This window comes from Anopheles ziemanni, chromosome 3 (genome assembly GCF_943734765.1).
Source record: "Anopheles ziemanni chromosome 3, idAnoZiCoDA_A2_x.2, whole genome shotgun sequence".
Taxonomy (NCBI): Eukaryota; Metazoa; Arthropoda; class Insecta; order Diptera; family Culicidae; genus Anopheles; species Anopheles ziemanni.
In genome coordinates, this window is record NC_080706.1 from 95,632,271 (window position 1) to 95,656,251 (window position 23,981).

General features: G+C 46.6%; 6 protein-coding genes and 1 long non-coding RNA gene across 10 annotated transcripts; 4 read left to right on the forward strand and 3 right to left on the reverse strand.

The window, feature by feature from the left end:
* Positions 1 to 842: 842 nt before the first annotated feature.
* Positions 843 to 3,869, reverse strand: LOC131286694 (G patch domain-containing protein 1 homolog). The gene is made up of 2 exons (XM_058315683.1): positions 3,737 to 3,869; positions 843 to 3,669 (listed from the first exon to the last, which is right to left on the reverse strand). Exons 1-2 carry the CDS (start codon positions 3,795 to 3,797, stop codon positions 926 to 928), a joined length of 2,805 nt encoding a protein of 934 aa, XP_058171666.1. The 5' UTR covers positions 3,798 to 3,869; the 3' UTR covers positions 843 to 925.
* Positions 3,870 to 4,624: 755 nt separating this feature from the next.
* On the forward strand, positions 4,625 to 7,058 carry LOC131287310 (methyltransferase-like protein 22). 4 transcript variants are annotated; one of them, XM_058316347.1, is made up of 6 exons: positions 4,625 to 4,659; positions 5,581 to 5,687; positions 5,829 to 6,194; positions 6,259 to 6,444; positions 6,514 to 6,693; positions 6,757 to 7,058. In XM_058316347.1, the coding sequence occupies exons 2-6, from the start codon at positions 5,615 to 5,617 to the stop codon at positions 7,056 to 7,058; spliced, it is 1,107 nt and encodes a 368-aa protein (XP_058172330.1). In that variant the 5' UTR covers positions 4,625 to 4,659; positions 5,581 to 5,614. The 4 variants fall into 4 exon arrangements, with proteins under 4 accessions (XP_058172330.1, XP_058172329.1, XP_058172331.1 ...); XM_058316346.1 differs by having other exon boundaries at positions 4,633 to 4,659; positions 5,114 to 5,687; XM_058316348.1 differs by lacking the exon at positions 4,625 to 4,659 and having other exon boundaries at positions 5,004 to 5,687; positions 5,829 to 5,868; positions 5,911 to 6,194.
* Positions 7,059 to 7,590: 532 nt separating this feature from the next.
* On the forward strand, positions 7,591 to 8,515 carry LOC131285936 (uncharacterized). The gene is made up of 2 exons (XM_058314790.1): positions 7,591 to 7,905; positions 7,976 to 8,515. Exons 1-2 carry the CDS (start codon positions 7,621 to 7,623, stop codon positions 8,513 to 8,515), a joined length of 825 nt encoding a protein of 274 aa, XP_058170773.1. The 5' UTR covers positions 7,591 to 7,620.
* A 517-nt stretch (positions 8,516 to 9,032) lies between these two features.
* On the reverse strand, positions 9,033 to 9,693 carry LOC131285937 (uncharacterized). Its single transcript, XM_058314791.1, has 3 exons — positions 9,452 to 9,693; positions 9,112 to 9,391; positions 9,033 to 9,043 (listed from the first exon to the last, which is right to left on the reverse strand). Exons 1-3 carry the CDS (start codon positions 9,641 to 9,643, stop codon positions 9,033 to 9,035), a joined length of 483 nt encoding a protein of 160 aa, XP_058170774.1. The 5' UTR covers positions 9,644 to 9,693.
* Positions 9,694 to 9,911: 218 nt separating this feature from the next.
* Positions 9,912 to 11,323, reverse strand: LOC131287265 (zinc finger protein 277). Its single transcript, XM_058316300.1, has one exon. It carries the CDS (start codon positions 11,267 to 11,269, stop codon positions 9,914 to 9,916), a length of 1,356 nt encoding a protein of 451 aa, XP_058172283.1. The 5' UTR covers positions 11,270 to 11,323; the 3' UTR covers positions 9,912 to 9,913.
* A 591-nt stretch (positions 11,324 to 11,914) lies between these two features.
* LOC131288571 (uncharacterized) lies at positions 11,915 to 13,746 on the forward strand. The gene is made up of 3 exons (XR_009189264.1): positions 11,915 to 12,053; positions 12,939 to 13,354; positions 13,448 to 13,746. It is a non-coding gene; the product is annotated as an uncharacterized LOC131288571 (long non-coding RNA).
* A 569-nt stretch (positions 13,747 to 14,315) lies between these two features.
* Positions 14,316 to 23,132, forward strand: LOC131285939 (uncharacterized). Its single transcript, XM_058314792.1, has 2 exons — positions 14,316 to 14,748; positions 14,863 to 23,132. The coding sequence occupies exons 1-2, from the start codon at positions 14,316 to 14,318 to the stop codon at positions 23,130 to 23,132; spliced, it is 8,703 nt and encodes a 2,900-aa protein (XP_058170775.1).
* The last annotated feature ends 849 nt before the right edge of the window (positions 23,133 to 23,981 follow it).

Here is a 23,981-nt window from a genome sequence, read left to right on the forward strand (position 1 = left end):
ATTCATCGGCGATGTCGTGTCATCGTCCTTCAGCAGCGAACGACTCATTCGCTTTAGTTTTTGGCTAAGGTAGTATAACAATTTTAGGTCTAGATGATGGTCACAAAGATAAATTTCTTAAAATGAGGACAGTGAGGAATAGATGAATTTATGCCGACGCATGTGATCCTCGAATTGAACAAAGATATATGAATATTACAAGTAAAAGTATTCTTCTCCGGCGATTAATTTAATGACCCCTCCGAGGAATATAGATACAGCGAAAGTACTGCCGTTCAAAAGAAGACGAAATGTCTTTGAGGTCCTGGAGAACCATTTCAATATACCCCTCAGGGAGGATGGTAAGTGGAGGGAGGAGAGGGAGAGAAACTTACAAAAGCTGCTGTGGTTGTAGAACAAAAATGGAATAGTTCTGTTATTTTGGATTTTATCTGGTCTAAGCCGAGAGAGGATTATTTTCGACCATTCACTGCCATTTATTGCACGGATTTTTGTATGGAAAATTGTTTGCACGGATGCTTTATTCTCGCTCCAAATTGTTTTATTGTAATCATTATTGTTAGAAAAAGGGGGAGCTTTTTGCTCGATACACTATCAGACATAATCTTTTATTGAACTCCACAATGGCGGTAATTTTATTTTAGTTTTTTTGTTCCCCGGGGGGCAACACTGCAGTTTATACTACTTTCTTTTGCATTTTTACGTTCTTAAATGCCTTAGATTTTGCCCCTTTTTTGTTTAGAATTGAATTATAAACGCAATAAACATTGAACTAAACGGAATGTCTATTTTTTAACAAGTGAATGCAAGGTTTAATCAAGTTGAGAAAGAAATGAATAAGATAACGTGTGTGACTTTTTTATAAACAAGATTTTATTATACACACTTTGTATCTACATGCAAGTACACGATAGTATGTTACGTTCTATCTTCTACTTTTATGTTTGTGACTGCTTTTTTTCTTGTCTTTTTTATGTTTACTCTTCGATTTACTCTTCTGATGTTCCTTGTGTTTTTTCTTCTTTTTTCCTCTTCCGGATGAGTGTCGGTCGCTGTCCTTTTCGATCCAAATTTCCTGTTTACCTCCTTTCGTTCCGCCTTTATCGTTTGTACCGAGCAGATGCCGCAGCCGGTCATCTAGATGCACCTGCGGAGCATCGCCGGAAGATCCGGAGGCAACCATCGTCGTTGGTAAACTCGGTCCATAGTATTCGTCCTCCGAGGATTCCGAATCACTCGCGGAAGAATGGGTTCCGGTTTCATTTGCTCCATCGACTGCAGGAACGGATTTCGCGGTCTCTGTGAGCGCATTTAAGCTAGGTTGTTCTCCGCCGGACGGTTTTTTAAACTCGAACAAACTCTTAAAGATTCCTCTCGGAGGCGAATTGTTTCTCAAAATGTTTATCTGTTGTACCGGCTTAATGGCGACGATGCTGTCCACCATCTGCATCTTTTGCTCATCAGTTAGTGCTGGCTTAAGGTCCTGTTTCGCGGTTTCATTGTCCTGCTGCTCGCTTTCCTCATCGCTGCTGCAGAAGATTGATTTAAACAAGTCACGTTTTTCTTCCGGTTTTTTGTTGGTCGCTTCAAGCACCTGCTGTTCCAATCCGGATAGTTTTTTCACCACCTTGGGAGGATTGGCCTTTGTAGTGGGATTTTTTTCCACCGGTTCGTGGGAAACCTTTTCAGCAAGTTTCTGGCCTCCTGTTGGCAGAGTGAGGGATTCGTCCGATGCGAAAAAATCTTTTGACGAAAGTCTCTGACCAAAACTACCCGCATTTGCCACGTCAGCAGGCTTAGTTTCTGTTGGCTGGGAAGTGCTCGGTAAAATGACAGGTGTTACGAAGTCTCGTCTATTGGTCACTGGCGTCTCTAGATAATCGAACACCGAAAATTTTCCCTTTTCTTTGCTACGCTTTTCCGTCTCCGTATCATCGTGCATCATTCCACCGAACGGCTCGGGGACATTGAATCTTTTACATAGCTCCTTGTGGGGTTTCCACATCGTACGGGTGCGTTTCATTTTCACCTCGCGCTTTTCGGCCGCTCCATCTTCGCTGATTGTTTTGTCCGCAATCAAGGCCGATGCCGTTACAAACCGATCCGACATCAACCCATCTAGCGGGCGGTACATTCGTTCCGCTTGAATAAACTCCTTCAGTTCCCGTTCTCTCTCCCAAGCAGAGAGATTAAGTGGCTGCAGTGATTCAAGGTACTGTTCCCTAGTAAGATATCGTTCGTTTGGTTGGAACGTTAGGAAACGCTCGTACCGATCTTGTTTGTCAGGGATTGCGATGAATGGCTTGAAACCTTCCTTCGTTGATCCTAGGTACGGATTAAGCAGAACCTTCGTTTCGTTCAACAAACCCTTCGGGACGGTTGAAACAGGAACATCCTTTTCCTTCGCAATTTCACCATTTTCCATAAGTTCCCGAGTTCCTTCGTCAATCACATCTTTCGGTACGAATTTTGAACTCTGCGCGTTGATGCGTTCCAGAATTGGGTTCTCAATTTCCCTCTCGCCGAGTATAGCTCCTCGTTCTTTAGGATCGAGATCATGTCTCCCGAGACCCCTGACTTTGTACTCGTTTTCCTGTTGAATTTTTCTCGATCGCTCCTCATTTAACGGGTCAAAGCGGCTCCTTCGTTCAGTCCAATTGCGGGGTTTAAAACTGTCCGGCATGCTCGAACGGAACACCTTCTTCACCAGCTTCTGAATGTTGCTCGCAGGACAAAAACCATCCAACGAAGCTCCTTGCTGTCCGGATTTGATTGCTGGTGTACCACTTTTCGTTTGCTTCCCATCTTCAAGTGAAAAATCATACCGTGACATGTCGTCCCGTGCGTACACATCCAGATCGTCGTCGTCCTCGAGCGCACCGATACCAAAAGCTTGGCCACGAATGGAAAGTTTTTTGTTATTTTTATCGACCACCTCAAAGGTGTCGAATAAATTGAACCGCTTCGTAGTACCACGATCCAGACCACTGTAGCCCAAGCCGAAGGTGTTGTCCTTAAGAGCCGCTACCAACGGATCGAAATCATCCGGAGCAAATGTTACATCGTAATCACTGTCCGAACTGTCGGACGAATCGTCCTGATGTGTATTCTCAGGTGGTTCACTCCGACCAGGTATTTCGCAGCCGTAGGTTTTCATTACATACCGTTCCTTGTTGTTTCGCTGTGTAGTGCGTTTCTTTTCACCCTTCGACTGGCGCTCTCCTATGCCCTGCCCTTCACGCCAACCCATTTTTTTCAACATCTTTACGGCCGTTTTTTCCTTTGCGGGTTCAAGTAACGCGCGAAGTACAGGTTGCCCTGGTATTGGACCCTTGGAAAAGCTTAGATCCAGCTTTCGTTTAGTCGACTTATCAGTGCTACTACTGTGCGCGAAATCTTCCTTCGCTTGTACCCGTTGCGGGGCGAATCCAAACTCTCCCAAGTCTTCCTCGTCCATGAAATCCATTGCATTCTGTTGCAGGTGGGTCGATGATTTCGCAGAACGGGAGCTTTTGAATTCCTTTGGCTTCCAGCCTTCCTCCGACCCGACCGTGTTCCAATATCCGGCCGAAAATCCACCGGTGAAAGCGCCATGGAAACGTCTCTTGCCATTGCTGTCCAGCACGATCTGGTCCTCAACCGTAATCGGTCGCTTAGATGGTACAGCATCTACATTGTAAGGATATCGAAGCAACGTCAGCCTTTTTTTGTCTTGGTGAAGTTTTTATTCACTTACCTTCTTCGAATGGTGGCAGTGCCGTTCCGTAGCGACACAACGTTTCTTCCTCGTCCTCCATTGGACCAGTTATTCAGGGCAGGATGTATTGAAAGTTACCAAATTTTGCTTCGCATAAACCGTAATCTTTCTGTTGTTTACATACAGTTCCGAGTGCCCAACTAACAAAATTGCCAAGATGACAGAACCGTGGGGGGACTGCTCCGCCACTCGCGAGTTTAACGCGCGTGCTGTCAACATTTTGTATGGAATTTGACATGTACGCGCAACAAAATCAATTCGGATTATTTTATTTTAACCGTACATTACGCGCATCAAAAACGCGAGCAACAGGGAAGTAAAATTAGCCTGACTTCGAACAGAGCGTTTTGCATAGCACCTGGCGAAAAAAATCGTGATGAACCGGGAGAACGAGAAAAATGTTTTGTACACATAATTTTTACTTGCATGTACCAGCGCAACACGGACGTTTTACTCGGGGAATTCACCCTTTTCGTAGGTTCGATAAGGTCGATCATCAAATATCAATTATTATATCAGCACTTTTGTTTGAAGGGTGGAAAAAATGGGAACTGTCAACTTCCCGCCGTGAGTACTAAAAATTTACCATACCCTCAATTAGTACTTATTCAAAATGTCAGCTCGTTAGATTAATTTCGGTTTAAATTGTTGATTAAAAAGTTGATAATGAATTAGTATACTAGGTACAGTTAATAGGAAATATATGATACGGATAAAATCCTGGGAAAAACGCACATATCTCATTTCCATAAATTGTCATGCAGTCAAGTTTACAGTGATTAGTTTTAGAGCATTTTCGCTGATGACGCCATAGAACAGCTGTTTTAGCTTCCGAGCATGTTACAAGTGATGCCTTGTTTTGTTTACATCCGCCCCAGACGCCACGCGCAGCAAGCACGAAAGTGAGTAAATAGCAGCATACCGTGAAGAACGTGGTTGAACTCAGTCGGTGGTTTCGTCTGCTGACGCAGCTAACGACTAACGCAACCCAGGTACCAATAGAAAGCATCTATTTTTAACCACCAGCCAGGGCACCATTACTCTCTGTGGACCGATCGTCTCCTGCATAATCGTTATTGCTACCGGATTCCTGCTGCCTTTTGACCTAGACCTTTGATTCGATCAGATGATTAATGTCACACGACCAAGCCGGAGTTTAGGAAAAGGTTCATAAAAACGTGGCATTCATATGCTGGAAGAGTTGGAATAATCAAGGTAGCTTGCGGGAGCAACGAACGTAGGCCGGATCGATCGTAAAAATAACTTTCCAAATCACGTGCCGTTTTCACTTTCTAGCTCAAAAATAGAACAAAACAAATAGGTGATTTACGTTAGCCGTATTCTTACTATTGAAAGGAAGCTGTGGCATAATGTGCGGCCAAGAACAACGGGTTTGGTCACACTATTTTCTATGTATGCAAGGGCTTGTTCTATGTGACACGAACATTGGCGATCTTCACTAACATCATCGATTCTAGCTCGCTTGCCATGGGACATGCTGGCTTAGCAGATGGCACAATACGAAAGATAGACAGTGACCGTCACGAAACGGTAAATTATTTATAATCAACACATTTCGGTTCGCTGTTTAGTTGTTAAACATTTTCAGTCCTGTTTCGTGCGCAGAACCTACCGAAGCTGTCTCTGGCAGAGTGGTCAGGTCACACAATTCTAATATTGTCGTCAGTTGAGCATGAATGCTCCGTAGCAACACGTTGGCGGTTCGAATTGTTAACAAACCCTTGTTCTTTCTGCACCGTAGATGGTGCCAAGTAAAGAATAAGGAATATTAAAAGCAAGCCATACAAACCAACGGTCAACAGGAAAACAAAAATTCGTGGATAACTGTTAAACATCATGTCGACGTTTGAAGTGACCTCAGAATTGTACGCTGAGGCAGAGTTTTGCAGTACGGAGACGGGTAATGGTCGTGAGTATTTGTTCAGTAATTAAACGCCTGCCATACTAACAACGCGGTAAAACGTGCTGCAACCCGCCCGATTATGTGATCTGTGTTATTTAATAATAATTTTTCTTTTTCTCTTTTTGTGTTATGGGACGCACCACACAGATTCGATTTCTAAATTTACCTTCGTCTATCCAAATCAACGGCATGACCATCAGCAACCGCAGCAGACAGTCACCGTTGTCAGCGCGAAGGAAGTGAAAGGTGATCAAACGGTTCTCAAAAATGGTTATGATAAACAAACAGCAGCCGACAGCCAAAGTCCACGACCATCTTCCAGGGAAAGCGTTGCAGATAGTGTTGAACCTGAAGAAGATACCGAAGAATCGGAATTTGATTATGATGATGGAGAATGTGATGAGGAATCGGATGGGACGACGACGGCGACTACAGCTTCTCCACTGCCCATCGAAATAGACAAAGACGGCGATCTCATAGTTGAACGACAAAAACGAGGAGTTATAGAGATTGGTAGATCACAATATTATAGGCATTTTAAATAGTTTAATACTTAATCGGCGTTTTTTTTTCACAGAACATAGGAAATCTACTAAACTGGATTTGGTAGGTCTACAAATCTGGCGCGGGGCGTTGCTTTTGGCGGATTACATTTTTCACAACGAGCGAAAGTTCAAACAAAGTCATATTCTTGAGCTTGGATCTGGCGTTGGATTAACGAGTATTGTCGCCAGCATGTACGCCAGGGAGGTGATTTGCACCGGTAACATTTGATTGATACATCTGCTGTAGGGAAATCTTTAAATAACTGATTACTTTTCCTTCTTTTCAGACATTGACATTGGCGGTCTGCTAGACCTAATACGAGGAAATCTACAAAGAAATTCACACCTAGCAAACCCACACTGCCGGGTGGATGTGAGTGAATTGGACTTTAAAGTAAGCTACCAAGACTATCCTCGTCAGCTGAAAGATCGACTACAACACATTCAATATGTAATAGCTGCAGACGGTAAGGTTTCTAATTGCAAGACCGCTTGTACGACAGTTTAATATTTTATTTGCTTATTTGCAGTAATCTACGATGACGACATAACGGAAGCATTCGTTCGGACGATTGTAGGTCTGCTGCTGAAACTGCCAAAACTGAAAGCGATTTACATCGCGTTGGAGAAACGCTACGTTTTTACGTTGGAGGATATGGATTCCGTGGCACCATGCTACGATTATTTCCTCAACTATTTCCAGAAGCGCAATAACCGGTTTGGAGTAAATCGCTGGAAACTTATTAACGTATGCATCGATTTTCCTCGGTACTTTGACTACGAGAAAGTGAAAGACCTAGTGTTGTTGAAAATATGCCATGCTAGTAAGTGATAAGAGAAGGCGACACATGTGGTCAAGCATGTAAGAGTGTTTTAACCAAATTTGGCTGAATACAAACAAACAAGCATTGTGATGTGAAAATAGTTATGATTTGTGCTAAGAAGTTTAAAAGGTTCGTTGGGGAAAAAGAGATATTTTCGATTGTTGCAACTGTCAATTCGAATCAGTTTCATGCCGATTTTCGAACTGGATTTGATGCTCACCTTTCTGGCAGCACTGGCTTTACAATAAAGATTCAAATCAATTCTTTTGATTGATTTGTGACTCCGTGGGATAAGGCAAAAGGTAGAACACCTCATATAATCGACGTTCTACTGTATTTCTTTGATAAAAATAGATTCATGATTTTTTCCTATCTCGCGCCAAAAACTAAATCTGATTCAAATCCCAAGCAAATCAAATCCGCTCCGAATCTGTCAAGTGGGATCCAATCCTTGCAAATTCCGTCGAGGGATTGAGTCTTTGGTCTTCCGACGAATCCAGGTTGGTACATCACTAGTTTACCTTCAAAACAAAAAATTAACCGAAACGCAACAACAAACTGATATCCGAAATGAAGCAAACAAATCCAATCAACATCGTACTTGATGTGCCACTTATCACACAGAAATGTGCTTCCAGAATATTGAGGACTATCGTGGAGGTATCGATGTTTCAAAGAAATCAGATTCCTTTTGTCTATGAGATATTTTGTGGTCAGATAACGAAGTGGGATTCACCGACTGAAAACACGGCGTCCGACGATGATGCTTCTGTTCCGAAGATGCGGAGCATGCATTTGACGAAACAACGAACTAAAGCTAGAGAAACGTTAACAAGCACACAGGTGCTATTTGATGTATGTATTATCGCTGCTCCATAATAAACGCGAGAACAATATTTTAATCTTTTACATCTATCCTTTTCAGACGGTGGACAAGATCATAACGGAACATTCAACAGTTCGCGAGGTGATGATTTTATTTGGTAAAACAATTTATACTGCTAAAGAAGCGATCATTGTTAATCTGCCATCGATTAACACGAACCATGTGGGACAAAATCATCGAAATGGGATGAGTCAAAATCTTCGAGAAATAGCTAAAACGTTATCACTATCTAACGAAATTTTCGACAATATGCAAGTGAAGGATACAACAAACATGTTTGTCCTTTGTAAACCTTTGTTAATTCCGCAAGTTTCCGGAAATGGCATCTTTCCAGTAGATGAGTTTCAACTTCCTTCAAAGTGTATACAGTTCGTCATCAATCTGAACACTTCGGAATTGGTACCCGCCACAGCTGTGTTTGAAATATTTGACGAAGATCCTGAGGCGCCCAAAGTCAGCAAAACCGGGACGGAACCAACAGCACCACCACTAGAAACGGCTAACAAATGGTATCAGCTCGACGTTGTAGTCAAAGGGTTTAAGCTAATCCGCAGGAAAGGGTGCCACATTTGGGAATGACTTTGAATACATATTTTATTTTACAACTTGTTGGTTGCATGTCTTTCATTTTAGCTTATCCTTATTTATTACCGTAGGAATGTGGTTACAGTTGCTTGCATGATGAAGATGTTATAAACTTTCCTCTGTTGATTGGTTAGCAGTATTTGGTTGCGTGTGTATACGACGCATATGACCGGTTAACTCGCTGGATGTTGTGAAACTTTTACTGCATTGTGCGCACGTAAAACGTTTCTCTCCTCTGTGAACTTTCATGTGCACATAAAGCCCATTGCGTGACGTTAGTTCTCTGGAGCATTCGGTGCATTTGAACAATTTAGTTGCTGTATGCGTCAAGCAATGTTCGTTTAATTCAGACCACTGTTTGTAAGCCTTGGGGCACATGTTGCATTGATACGGTCTTTCTCCGGTATGGGTGCGGATATGCCGAGTCAAGTCATCGGATCGTAGAAAGGTCTTGCTACAGAACGTACATGTTTTCACATTACTACCGGATTTATCATGCGTTCGGCAGTGTCTACGCAATGTCTGTGATTGGGTGAAGCTTTTGTCACATTTATCACACTGAAAACGTTTCCGTGTTGGATCTGATTTACTGCTTTCGCCCTTTCTGAGCCGTTGTACCGGTTTGATGGATGCAGCGGATGAGTGACGGTCACTGAGTTTTACAGATTTTCTGGGCGATTCCTTTTTACTAGGTGAATGTTGATCTTTGTGAGGGACTTTAAGTTTTTCAGTTAGTTTAAAAACACTGAAATGAGACTCTAACAACTGATCCGTTCGCCGACATTGTTCCACAAATTTGTACGCATCTTGTGCTCGTTTCGCACAATTCAAACATATCATAGAAGGCAGCGTTCGTCCATGCGTCTCTATCTGCAACAACAGAAGAAATTATTAATACTGAACCAGATGAAACTTTTGTTCCATGCTCACCTCGTCATTAACAAAAACGGTAAGAATATCGCGAAACGAAGTGACCAGGTCAGTTAGCTGACACTGCTCCACATAAATGTCTTCGACTGGATAAAGTTCAACTTGGTTGTTTGGCTCCTCGTCACTCGACAAACAAATACGGCATATATCGGAAAGAGTTTCTAGGGTTGATATTTGTGTTTTGTTTGCCATTCTTCCTAATCACGCACATAAAACAGAAAACAAGCGTTGTTCAAAAAAGATGTTCGTAACTCCAAAAGTAAACATCAACTAAAATGACAGAAGCCAAGCGCTCATATGATCATGTTGATCATGCGGTGATATGTTGTGCTATGAAAACAATAATTTCCTGGGTCCATAATTAGGTCAAAAATATATCCATTGGCTACCATATTCAATCAATAATAAATGTATTTTATTTCTTTTAGAAACTGAAGCGAATGGTTGTATTCTTCATTATCTTCATTGTAAGCTAAAATTTTCCAACGATAACGATTCCGCATCGATATTGATGCGGGCATTGAAATCTTCCGAAATAACTATCGATCCATCCTCTTCCGACGTGGTAGGCTCTTCATTATCAATCTCCTCCAGATGACACAGGAACTGGTCGTCCTCGTACGTGGGGAAGAAATACTCCGGCTGGTCCCAGCCACTGGATTCCTTGCTGAGCCGGTAGTGCTCCTCAGCGTCCATGTGTTCGCAAAGGCTTTTATAATCGTTAAATTGCTGCTCGCATGCGATACATTTGCGGATGTGCATCTGGCGACGGATGAAGTTTACCACCTTCACACGCTGATAGAAACTCATCCCATGAACCGTCTGTGTGAAGTCGAAGGAATGTTTATCCACCATGTGCTGCTTCAGTTTGTCGATGTTCGCTTCCGAGTGTGTACAAAACAGGCAGGTCGTGGTTTGCTCTTCCCCGTTCCAATCGGACCAGTCCGAATCGGAATCTTCGTCTGAATTGAAAACGCTGCTCTCTTCTTTACGCTTGGCGATTGGGACATACTCTGGCTTCTGTTTTAACCGATAGTTGACTAGGAAAAATCGATCGTAGTAATGATTGTCCGGGTTGATCCGCTTGTGTCCTTTCTTCCGCATATGTTCCTTTAGCGTCGGCCGGTCTTTAAATACCTTTTCGCAGTACAAACAAATCAGCTGATTCAGCTTATCCTGCACAATCTCAATCAGCTCGTCTACGAACACCAGATGCTCCGATTTGCCAAGCAGCAGAAAATGTTTCGCATACAGATGGGAAATAAACTCTGGCCGTGTTTCGGAACGAAAATCGCGACAGTATAGACAGTCACGACGGTAATTTCGGTCCGTACGTTCGAATTGGTGGCGTGTTAGAACCAGGTCGAGCTTTTCCCTTTTCAATCGTTGTCTAAGCTCATAGTCCAAGGGCTCAATATCGCTCAGAAGGAAATATTTTTCATTGCTCGAGCTGGTTCCGTCCGGCAGTTGATTCAGCAGCATGGAGGAACAATATTTATCCGCAGGTTCGCTGCTAAACTTGTCCTTCCAATAATAACAATAGCTCGGGAGACAGGCTATTTCCTTCACGTCGCCCACAATGAGCCGATGCACGAGGTAAAGGTGGGCCAGGTATTGGTCAACGCCATTGTCTCGACTGTGGAAATCGTAGATGTTGCTGCAGAACATGCATGGTACCGTACGTTCGTTCACCAGCGATGTTGGAGGTTCCAGGTTGGATGTGTCTTTAGCAAAATTCAAAGGGCCCACAATTGAGCTTCTTGATGATTCCTCGTGGGAACCTTTCGAGCTAATATTATTTAATGTATTTGCCTCCATCTAACTACGCTAAATTCACTACTTTTCTGTGCCAAAAATTTAACTACCTACGGAAAACTAACTCGCAACGAACCAAAACATTCACTTTTTATTGACATTGACAGTGACATGTGGTAATCCATGCAGCACAATTGTACATTTTTTCCAAAGTAGAAAGGGCAAAATATTCTTTCTTTCGATCATGCTATTTGTCTTCTAGTATAATTGGTCAATTGTAAAAATTAGTTGGGCAACTAAAAATGTTCATCTAAATCGAAAGTTTCAATAATTATTTCAAAACTTATGAACTTGAAGCTCGAAGCTTGGTACAACTAACCTTGGTTTGTAACCAAGGCAAATATTACGATTTTAAAAGGAGCAACTCCGCTGTCAATCTAATAGTGATGTGAATGATGCTCCGGGAAAGAGATCTAATCTGTAAACTCTTATGCATAAATTAACAAATTCGTACATAAATCCCAATCTCTCAGATAACAAAAATTATTACATCGTTTCACACGATACATTTCCAGTCATGCAACATAAGCAGGTAATCATACTAATATTGGGATCGGAACGAAATTACTCCCCTTAGGGGTCGGATTTAAACTAATCAGTCCAGCTCCGATGTGGCATCTCTAGAGTCAAATAGAAGAAAAATAATACGATCGCCATTACGTTTTAGTTTGCTTGATAAACGTGTTGAGCAGGAAAAATCGAAAAATTACCCTCTTAAACGCGTCCGAACGGAATAAAATCACTTGCAAATTGTAGCATCGTACGCAAGATGCTAGGAAACAGTGCAGTAAGTTGGAAATAGTTTGCGTTTGGTGGTTAATTTTGTGAAGCAAAAATTCGCACAGGCGTACGGTGTGTAGCCCGGGACCGTGCGTCCGCGGTTGGTGCGGCATTGCACACATCGTCTCGCTGTCACCGCTGCCGCTTCCGCCGTTCTCTGTCAATCCGCTTCAGTAAAGTGGCGTTCGGGTGCTTAAAATCTGCCTCCTCTGTGTGGCGTATGAGCAATGCGTGTTACCGTTTTGCAGCAGCATCGTGACAAGAAGGCGCATAGGACGGTTTAAAATTAAGTGTTCTTCGTGTCTGCTGATCATGTAATCAAACGAAAAATTAGCGGGAATATCATCCCAGTACGGCTTGTGTTCTTGAGCTTGAGGTCTTCTGAAGCCAGTTGCGTCGTGTTTTTTTTTGCGTCTTACAAATAAGTGGTTTCCAACTAGCCAGCCCCTACTGTTTATAAGTAAAGAATATTGGTTTGTTTGTGTTATGGGAGGGGTGATGGAGCAAAACTCATTTGTTTATCACACAAAACAAATGTTGAACCGATGTATGAGCCCTCTGTTTTATGATCTCGCAAACATTCTTTGTGCTAAGCATCAGCTTCCTTGGCGATGCGACTGGGTTCCAGTTTACGGCAATAAACCGAGTGTTTTTTCGCTTTTTGTTCTGCATCGCGGAAGCGCAGCATCGTACAGCGTGAAGTGTTCTGTCAAATTAGCTTTATGTGTCATAAACACGCGTTCGACCATGGTTGGCCAAAGGAAACCAAAAGCTGATTTGCTATTTTAGTGACACGAGAATACGAGTTCTTCTGGCGCACTTTCATTCCACATGTTTGGCACTAGTTTCAAAACGGCATTAATGGTTTACACTGTGTTTTTTTTTATTACAGCAACAGAAAATGTGAAATGGTTATCTCCATCCCTAGCAGTGAATCAAAATACATCAACAAGGAAGGAAATATTGAGTGATTTGTGCAAAATCATCGTCTAGTTTCATCCGCAATCTGTGTTGGCAAAGTTCATAAAGTGAAGTGACGCAGGCTTGTGAACCACATGACTGGCTACGAAATTGGTTGTGTCGAACAACGAAAACGAGCCGGTTGTGTAAAAGTACTCTACATGAAAGCGTTGAGTTTTTTATCAAACATCCTGTTGTCATACTGATACGAAAACAACACTCTCAACCATCCATCTGGCTGTTTCATTAAGGATTCGGATAAAAACATACAACCAGCGGAGACACCCACGGGAGATAAACATTTGCACATATGTATCTGTGCGATTAATCTGAAACAATAATAGTGTGGTAAGCATAAACAGAGATTCTTTCGGGTGTTGATAGTGTAAGCCTTTGTTGTTATTGCAACAGATTTTTAGACGAACCATGTTTCTATTTCAGTGTCAAAAGTATGGACGATGAGAATGGATCAGCAGCAAAGGGAACTACATCCACCGCAATTACAACGGCAGAAATCGGTACATACGAGAAAAGCCCAAAGTCGTCGCTCGAGAAGCTCACTCTATCAACCGCAGCCGGCAAAGAACCAACGGATGGTGAATCAGCGGGGTCTGAGTTTGGTATCGAGCAACAGAATTCACCAAATAACACTGCCGATCGGTCGGAGACAGAGAACAGCGCGGCGGAGGTGGAAAAAACAATGGACGCAACGAGGCCATCGTTCTCGGACGGTAAATGTAGCGATGGAACGCCTGAGTATAGAGAGCAGGAAGAGAATGTTGGAAATTCTGAAACTACTAGCATCAACGGGGGTGACGTCGAAGCAACTAGCGAATCGGATACATCCGCCGAGCAATCGTCACATATGGCATCGTCTCAGTCCAATGAACAACAGGACCGGTTGGAAAAAGACGCAAGCATACAACATGTTGTTCACAAGAAGAAAATGTCTAAAGAGCCTAAAGATACGTTGTCAGAAGATGAACTGTCGGCTGCAAAAGACGACCCAACTAACACCGATAGCTACAGAATTGACGAGTCCTGTACACGCCATTTAGATGGACAAGCTCGTTTTACTGACTGTCCAGCAAACGATGGGTGTGGAGTCAGTTGTAATTCACCTTCAGAAGAAAAGTTGGTTAATGAAGATGAAAATGATGCTGTAAGGAGCACATACAAAGCTAAGTCTGCTACTAATACTACATTAAACCGGGATGGAGCGACCCTTTCCGAGTCATCCGCTGAACAATTAGATAACGATAGTCAGATCGAGCACACTGTACATAAAAATAGTATGGAATCATCAGATATGCATGTAAATGAATTAACAACCATAGCCACCACTAGTAATGTAGTAATTCCAGAAGACACAAAATATCCTATAAAGAAGCTGAAAGAATCCGAGCTAAATATTAGAAACTCGCTCGATTCGGAGGCAGAGCAGTCCAGCATACTAAATGAATCAGTCGATTCGTCGAGTAGTGCTGAAAGCGCAGCTGGCTCTGACGATAACAACGGTTGCCATACGAACGGGGGTGGCATTAACGGGACGGGTGCTTTCGACCACTCGTCGTTGGAAGGTGAAACCGACAGCCATTGCGGAAAAGCGGAAAATACAGAAGCAAGCAGCTCATTGACAATGCTACCTGGCAGACTGGAAACATTGAACGACGGTAATGGCGATAGAAAAGGAGCGAACAATTTAGATTTGGAGTTACCAGCTAGTATAAAGAATACGGCAGGTAAGATACGATTGCTGAGATATTTTTTTTTTTTTAAATCTCAGACAGCCATGCAAACAACTAACTCTACTGCTCCACTCTAACGTATTCTTGTGATTTAAAATCTTATTTCAGACTTAAAAATGAACGGGGAATCCAGTAAATCACCAGAAAACGCTTGCGACGAAGAGTATCCTGAGGATGAAGTGATTGACCAGTCACAGACGAATGTTAGTAACACTAGTATTACAAGTACCAGTAGCAGTAGCAGTTCAAGTGGAAGTAGTAGTACCGCCAGCAGCAACAGCAGCGGCAACAGTGGTTGTAAAAGGAATGAGGACCAGGAACCAGCGATAGGTGAAACTAATGAAAGGTGGCTCTCAAACATCGACTCTCCGATTCGTGATATCGCCATGGCCCATGTTCCTTCCTCTACACCAATGTCGGTAAATCCACTTAAACGTCGTGCATCAGAAACACCGTTGGAGCGAGACAACGAACGACGGCGTAGGCTTTCCAGCGGTGAAGTTGATTCAAAGCAGACTAAGCTTAGCCCGGATCCTTCGATTGTCCCAAATTCGCCGGTAGCAATCGCTAGCAGTGTTTTCAATGAATTTTCGGATCGGAATAGTGAAGAAAACAAACAAACGGGTTCGTGTGAGTCGATCGTAAGGGAGACGGACGAAGCTATCCAACAACCTGCTACAGATGTTGACATAAGCAAACCGAATCCGGAGGAAAGCGTCAATAGTTCCAGTGATTGTGCTGATGTTTCGGTGTCGGCCGCGTCTGATGTAGCGCATGAAAATACGCCTGGTGCGTATCTGCTAGAGCCAGCGGAAGATGCGGATAAAGAAGATGTGCCGGTCGATCCCAACCAACGACCTATGGAAGAAGGAAAAGTTAGAGCGGATGAAAACGAGGAAGATAATGGCCACACCAGTAGCAGTGGCAGTAGTTCGAGTTCCTCGGACAGCTCATCATCGTCTTCGTCATCGTCATCCTCTTCCTCGGACAGCGATAGCTCTGATGATGAGGCGGAAGAGAGTGCATCTGCCGCTGACCCTCCGAGACAATCATTGGACGAGATTCACCACAATCAGCCGTTGGTAGAAAGTCAGCAGTCGACACTCACGCATTCCATGCATCCTACGTCAGTTGAACGAGATCAGCCTGTGATAGCCGAGCACGAGGACATGTCGGAGGACGGAAGCCGGGATAGTGCTGCGATGGAAATTGACGAATCGCCGATGGAATCGGAGGACGAAGACGAAACAAAAGGGGCTGGTGGGGATGAGCTGAAAATCACACGCAGCGAGGGATTGAAGCTTTCGATTTCCCTCAAACGATCCTCTGCCGTTGCAACTCCAACGCGACCTGAAGGTTCACCGGCGGTTAAAACTCCATCGACAATGCTTCCTCCTTCGAAGCAGCAGCAGCAACAGCAATTTCCGTTGCAACCGGTCGATTTTAGTAATTTTCTGAAGAAAGGATTTCAGTTGAATGAAAATCAGGAGCTGAGAAAGATTGACTACAATCACATCCCTGACTTGAACAACACTACTCCCCAACAGATCAGCAACATGCACGTTCTGCCTAAATCGGCACCGGCAAGGATGTTCCAACAGCGTGCAACTGAAAACAGTCAGCCAAGTCCTGCGCCTTGGAACAATGATGCCGTTTTTGGCGTCGCGGGAAAGAACATTATGCACCCATACAAACCGAACAACTTGGGCGGAAAACTGGCACACGCGCCCTTTGTGGCGCCGCCATCGCATGAAGAGTCGTCCGATACGTTGGACGAAGATAACCGGCTAGTTATAGCGGAAAAGAAGCAGCGACGGTCTCGTAAAAAACCAACTCCGCAAAATCATCCACCAATCCCAACGACGTTGCCATATTCTGCCCCTGACAGTAATTTTTTCTTCACGTCAAGCGCCGCGTATGCTGCAATGCAACAGTTGCCGTACGGTAGTGCGCCTCATCCAATGTTACCCCATACCAACGGGCGGGATGCAAACTTCCTTGGGGACGGTTTCCAAACGACGAATATCGGTGGTAAAAATATGTTTCCGGTACCAACGTCTATTGCAAACGTAGCGCCCAGCTCTCAACCGTTGAATCAGTTCAATTCGATCAGCTCACTGCCGGCCACGAAGGGAGCGCGGAAAGGAAATGGAAAACGGACAGCTGCTGAGCGGCGGAAGAAACATTCGGCAACGATGGGCGCCAAGGTTGCTAGTGATACAACAATTCATCATCCAGCGCCGACCGTCGGAAGCGGGAATAATGTCGAAGAACAACACAAGCGAGCCACAGATAACGTGAGCAGTCGATCGAACTTGAAGTTTTCTACCACCAAACCGACGACGGCTAAATCGAACGTTGGCGTGAATTCACCCTCGGTACCTGAAACACCCGCTAGCGAGAAAAAGAAGGACAAGAAAAAGGTGTTCCTGTGTTCGCCCTGCGGAACGCACTACGAAAACTGGAATCTTTTCCTTCACATGCGCGAAGTTCACCGAAAGCACATTTGTCTGTACTGCCTCGGTATTTTCCCGTCGGCGGAACGGCTGGTGAACCATCTCGGGACGAAGCACGGCGTGCAGAAGAAGCATCATGGCAGCTTGGAGGAGTACCTTCAGCAGCATCACCATCATCAAGGGAAAAATGGGACGACAATGACCGCGATAGGTGGAGGAGGGCAACAACCACCGACAGCCGGTAACGCCGTGCCGCAGTTTCAGCAACCTTTCTATCTGATGTGCGCCCGGTGCGAACACATGTTTGAGAGTACGAATGAGAACGATTTGCGAACCCGCGAACAGCAGATTGCAGCTCATAACTGTGCCGACTTCCTCGAAACCTGCGGCAACTGTGGGCAGTTGAAATTGGTCAAACATCGTTGCAGCACCGCTACTGAGGGTACGCCCGCAGTTGCTGGTGATGAAGGTGTTGGTAGCAAAAAGAAGTCATCGAAAAAGTCTAACATTGCGAGGAATGTCCAGGCGGTTCAATCACCCAATGCCAGTGAGTTTACAACGAAGAAAATGTCGCAAGAAAAGAAAAAGCAGCACCTTCAGTTCCAGCCGGAACCACTCCCTGTTGGAGGTTCTATTTTACAAACCCAGTTACTTAAAAAAGCACCGCCTACTACGACCCTCAATCTGTCAGCTTCTGATCACAGCATCCTTCACGCACATCATGCAGCGCCTGCTCATCCGCCCTCGGGCGAGGTCCGTTTCGATCAATCCACGACGACGATAGCGCTGCCTCAACCGCCGGACGTCGCAGAGAACCCTCATCATGCTCTTGTAAATGGGGAACAGCTACATCATCGTGAGGAGGAATTGCCGCCCATTGTTCCACCGGTCGTCGGTTCGTTTCCTACACCGACATTCACGAACGAAGTGCACGAACCGCCAGTGCCACCGGTGCCGGCGGAACCTGTCCCGGATAATATTCCTCCTCCATCGACGACTCCTTTAGTGCCAAAGTTGAAGGTGAAAATTCCCGTTCAATACCTCACCCCGATGGAAAGCGAAGAATCATCGATGGAGAGTGAAGATGACGACGAAGAAGACGAGGAAGACGAAGAAGAGGACGAGGAAGAGGAGGAGGCGGAAGAGGATGGAACATCAGCAGAGCACCGTGACGGAGGAGAGCCTGACAGTCGCGACGACCGTGGGGTGAAAGAAGACGAGGGCAATGGTCATAATTTACCAAAACCGGAGTTCGAGAATACGCCGGAGGCATCTTCGTTAAATCAGATCAATCCGATGGAAGGAAGCGATAATTTAACATCACCAACAGATGTCGCGGTCCCAAGCCCTATGGTAATGGGGACGTCAGAAGACACGTGTGAACAGGAGCCAATCCCAATGGAGATTGATGAAACGATTTCGACGGATAGAACTGCACGCGTTAATGTTCTGGATGTTCCTTCGGTGGCACCCGATACCCTTGCCGATACGCTTCCATTGTTGCAGGCTGAGCCAGCTCTTGCAAATGTGCCCGAAGAAAGCTCACCAATGGAAACGGTCGAAGCAGCAGCCCGACAGCAAAACGAAACGGAATTGAATGCTCCTCAACTTCACGATGAAAATGACGATGTAACTCAAACGCTTTCGCAACGGGATGAACCTCCCGTTGTCGATCCCTCGGCCACCGTTGAGGAAGAGCAGTATGGAAATGACGACCCGACCGAAATTGGTGCCACAAATGAAGCGGAAGTGACGGTGGAAGATGAGCAGATTGCAGAGAATGACACGACTCAGGCGAACGATCTGCTCGTCATTGCCGATTCGGATGCCCAGCTGTTCCAGCTTCTGTTGGATGAGCCGCTGGATCGGATTCCCGTGCGAGAGTTTATCAAAATCTGCCTCCACATGACGGTGCCGTTCTGTCTGTACTGTAATCACGCGCGCCGCATAGCCGTCAGTGCCCGTCAGCTCGTCCGGCACATCATCGCAACGCATCGTTTCCAAGCGACGGTCAACAGCATCACGGGCGAGGAGCTGCAACCGGAGACGATTTTGCACCGCTTCAAGTTGGCGCTGGACGAGCTGGATGCGGAAGCGTACCTGAACGTGGAAACGTTCGACAACAGCTGGACGATGGAACAGCGCACATCGGTGCCGTTCGTGCGCCAGTTCGAGTGCTTCCAGTGCCGCTTCGTCACGCTGGTGCACAAGGAGCTCTATCTGCACAATCGCAAAATGCACCAGAAGTCGGTACTGGTTTGTCTGATGTGCCGGGGAAGCTTCTTCAGCTACAGCGAACTGCTGTGCCACCTGTGCCCGGGACTGCCCAACCAGATGACGATCCTGGACTACACGTTCCGGTGCTGCGTGTGCAACGTGGACGGCATTCCGTCGGCGTTCCGGCTGATGGTCCATCTCCGCAAACGGCACTTTGCCTGCGACGTGTGTCTGGAGGAATGCCAGGACCAGGGCCGACTGTCGAACCACGTGTGGAAGCACAAGCTGCACCATCTTTGCTACCGGTGCGGCATCGGCTACCGCAACAAGGCGGACATTCAGAAGCATCTCTTCTGGAAGCACGGCACCGAGGGGGTGCTGTGCAAGCGGTGTCTGCAGAAAAAGTGGCCGCACGTGTACCATTTCTGTATGCCACCGGCGCAGTTCGTTTGCGAGGTTTGTCAGGCGTCGTTCGGCCGTTCGGTGGCGCTGAAGGTGCATCAACGGTTGCACAACGGCGATGCGAAGTATCCGTGCACGGAGGATGGTTGCGAGAAGCGGTTCATTTCGAAGAAGCTACTGCTGAAGCACGTGCAGCGTCACTTTCCGGAGGTCGATGTGAAGCAAGAGCCGAGCGGGGAGGAGAATGTGAACGCGAGCAAAGAAATCGACGATCCGGTTGGGTGTAGCGAAGAAGGTGTAACGGAGGCGAAGACAAGCAAAGAACCGCAGTTGGGTGAGATGTGCCCTGGGAAGTCGGAGGGAAGCGAATTGGAAAGCAAAGAAAAACACTCCGACGATGAAAATCAACTAAATGCAACTGTAGAGCAATGTTTGAAAACGGAAAGTGTTGGCGAACCCTCCGACGCAGCGAGACAAACCGAAGGATCGATTGCTGAAGCCCTGCCTTCCGGTGGCGGGGATGATAAAACATCCCAAGAGCACAAAGAAGAGACCCCCTCGCACGTTGCGAACGAAGAATTAACGCCTGCCAAGAAGAGTAAGAAAAAGCGCAAAGCGAAGGATGATGACCGGTCGATGGTTGATCTTATGAACTTGCCGGCATTGAATCTTTCCGAGAGTGACAGCAGCGACGATTCGGACAATGAGAGCTCGACCTCGAACAGCTTCAGCTCGAAGCGTTTCCAGGAGCATTGGGCAAACAATGCCGAGCCTTTGCCGAATACGAGTGAAGTACCTTCAGCAGCAGCTGGACCGTTTGAAGATGGCGAGGGAGCACAGGAAAAAGTGGAAAGCATGGATACGACGGAGGTGGGTTCAACCGTAGGTCCTCCGACGTCCCCGAAGGATCCCAGTCAGCAGCTTACGGAGCACCGTGAGGACAAGGGAGTGGCGATTTCCGAAGGCGTCACCAGCGTGGTTGATCCGATAGCAAACATTTGGAATAACTTCAAGCGATACCAGGCGCACAATCGCACCGCTAGCCGGCGTCAGTCCGCGGACGAGGAGCAGCGGATGGAGGACGAGCTGGTGGAGAAAATGCTAAAGAACACGATCCTGCATGTGTCTCAATCGGATCACGACTACTGTATGATGTATAAGGCATTGCTGGTGGCCGAATTGGAAGCGACCGAGGGAGGAGAGCAACTGTTGCAGCAGGAATCTCTGCTGTTGAAATCGGACCGGGGAATGGAGCAGGGGGTTGGGATGAATGTTGACCGCGAGGCCGCGCGGAAATCGCAGACCCGCGCGCATAAACGTACGACGGATCATTCGTCCGATAGCGATAGCAGCGATTCGGATTCGAGCTGTGCATGTGGCTCCAACTGTAGCTGCAGCTCGAGTTCCAGCAACAGTTCCAGCTCGAGCTCGGACGATTCGGACAGTTCGGACGAGGAGAGTAAGAAGCGCACGGCAGCGAAGAGAGCGCAAAAGGCCGCCAATGCTGGAAGCCACGAAGAAACGGTTGACCCGAAGGCAGAATCAGCTGAGATTGGGGACACAGCAGCAGGGGTGGATGAAATTCAGTTGCCTCCCCCAGAACCCCCGGAACCGATCGATCCGGACAGTGTGATCGTAGATTCGGATCTGCAGACGGACGAGTCGGAAACGGACGAAGAGTTTTACGACGAGCATCCGCAGAAACGGGCCAATCAGATGTTGGCGGAAAAGCGGCGTGAACTGCTGGCACAAACGTACGCGGCCAGTGGAAGTGGGGTCGGCGGTAGTCCGGGCATAATGAACTACGGTATTGTGGAGAACAGCCGGCCATCAACACCGTCCCTACCCCCGGAGGAGCAGAAAGAGCAGGGCAAGAAGAAGCTCAAGGTTAAGAAGCGTAAGCGAGAACGAAAGTCATCCAAACGAATGCCAGTTTCGCCAGTTCCGATCGCCAACGTGACGACCGTTGGGGGCGAAATGGTTCTTCCGGGTAGTGAGCTGGCAAGTTATGGTACGGTGACAACTGCTGTTTCGCACCATTGGATGGACCAGCAGCATCAGCCGGAGCTGCTATCCGGATCGTCACACGAAGTTTCGATCGTGAGCAATCCGTCTTCAATCGGTCCACCGTCGCAACATTATCAGTCCGTGGCTACAGGAGGAGGAGGTGAGGGTGGAAAAATAAGCGCACCAAGGTTGAGCACAGGAAACAGCTCGGAGTCGGATGCTCCTCTCAAGCGGTCGCAACGGTGCCGGAAGCCGAACAAATTCTACGGCTACACCAGTGACGACGAGAGCGCCGCCGCGTCCTTACCCCTTCCGGCAGGCATACCTTTATCGGTAAACCCAGAAAAGTCCATTCTTTCGCTCATGAAACCGACTCCACCGCCAAACTTGGTGTGGAGCAAAGAGGATCTTCCGTCGCCGCCGGCCAAGTCTAGCGGTGGTGGTGGTGGTGGAGGAGGTAGCAAGGCCACGGCTCATTCGAACCAGCGACGCAGCACTGATCACCTGACACCGGTTTCGTCGCGGCGTAATTCGGGTGTTGGAGTGCCGCTCGAGTCGGACCTGGGTGGTGGACTGCTCGTACCCTCGATGCAGCCGGCACTACTGAGCACCGTCCCTACGACACCGCAACTTCTTCTCCAACGACCACCGTTGCCGAAGCTGAAACTCTCGCTGCCCAAACGGACTTCCGGCACCAAGACACCGAAGCGAAACCAAACCACACCCGGTAGCAAGCGTCGACGCAAGGCGCCACCGAAGTCGGCGCCACCGCTGGCCGGCGTGCCGCCCACGATGATGCCGAATTCGGCGCCTCTATCTGCACCGATTGTACCACCACCAGCTTCCGCGTCCACCTTCCAGCCCCCCATAGTCGACAATCGGCCTAAGATTCCCCCGATCGGTTCATTCCCCTCCGTGCAGACGGACCTGTTTCGCCCGAGCCAAATCCGGGTACCGGCTGGGTGGCGCGCCCCGCGTGAGGGTGAATCGGTGTACTGCTATTGTCGCGCGCCCTACGACGAGGTGTCCGAAATGATTGCCTGCGATGGCGAGAACTGCCGGATCGAGTGGTTCCACTTCGAGTGCGTCGGAATCATTATGGCACCGAAGGGCAAGTGGTTCTGCCCGGAGTGCAAGTTCAACCAGCCGCCGACGGTGGTCGACGACGATGAGCAGCGGCCCCCGCAGCATGAATATGGTGGTAGAGTTATGCCACAACCGTCAGCCGGCGTAGCGCATGGTATGGCGTCGTCGTCATCTTCGACCGGTGGAGGGGTATGGGGACACCATCTCTAGTAGAAACGGGATTGAGACAGAATAGATTAAACCGACTCAAACATACATACACACACACACGCTTATTACTCATAACCATGAGGATGGCTGATGAAGGAATCGTAACAAGTGTAAGTTTTTACCTCGACAGCCTCGTCCCCCGTTTAGTTTTTTAAATGACATATGAGTAAAACAACAATAGGTTAGATTATCCTGTAAGCGAGCTACTGTACTTTTAATGTGGTAGGACGGTTGGCTTATGATACACATACGTGCATAATACTATAGACGTGTGGAATAATATTCACGGAGGCAAAATAGTAGCTCCATTATGTATGTGTAGTTTTGCAAAAGGACTCGGCAGCAGCATACAGATCGTAGATGAGCCTCTATGTTTGTCCCTTTGTGTGTATGTGCCCGCGAGCGCTTGTGTGTGAGTGTGTGTGATATAAGAGAGGTCCTGGGTGGGAGTATGGCGAGGGGGAGAAGGCGATCGGTTGGCGTTTATTACTTACTACTAGAAGAAGGGCACTGTAGGGAAACGGCAATATGTATGCAACACTTACACAAAATATGGCTAAGCTCAGTATCATCGAACGCAAAGAATGCAGTAGTACTGTATACTAACCGGAAAGCTGGATACCCTTTGGCGGGCGTAAGATACACTCATAGAACACGTCTAGAAGAGCGATGGTTGCACGATTTCGCTATTGCGCCCTACCGAAGGCACGCGCGTAGGAAGGAATGATAGGAAAGGCAAAACAGAAGAAGACAGTTGATCTCTACTATGCACTACTAGTGAGGGAATAAATTGTTTATAGTCGAAGATTAATTTGTGTTTGTTTTCCCTTATGTTATATAGTCGTGCTC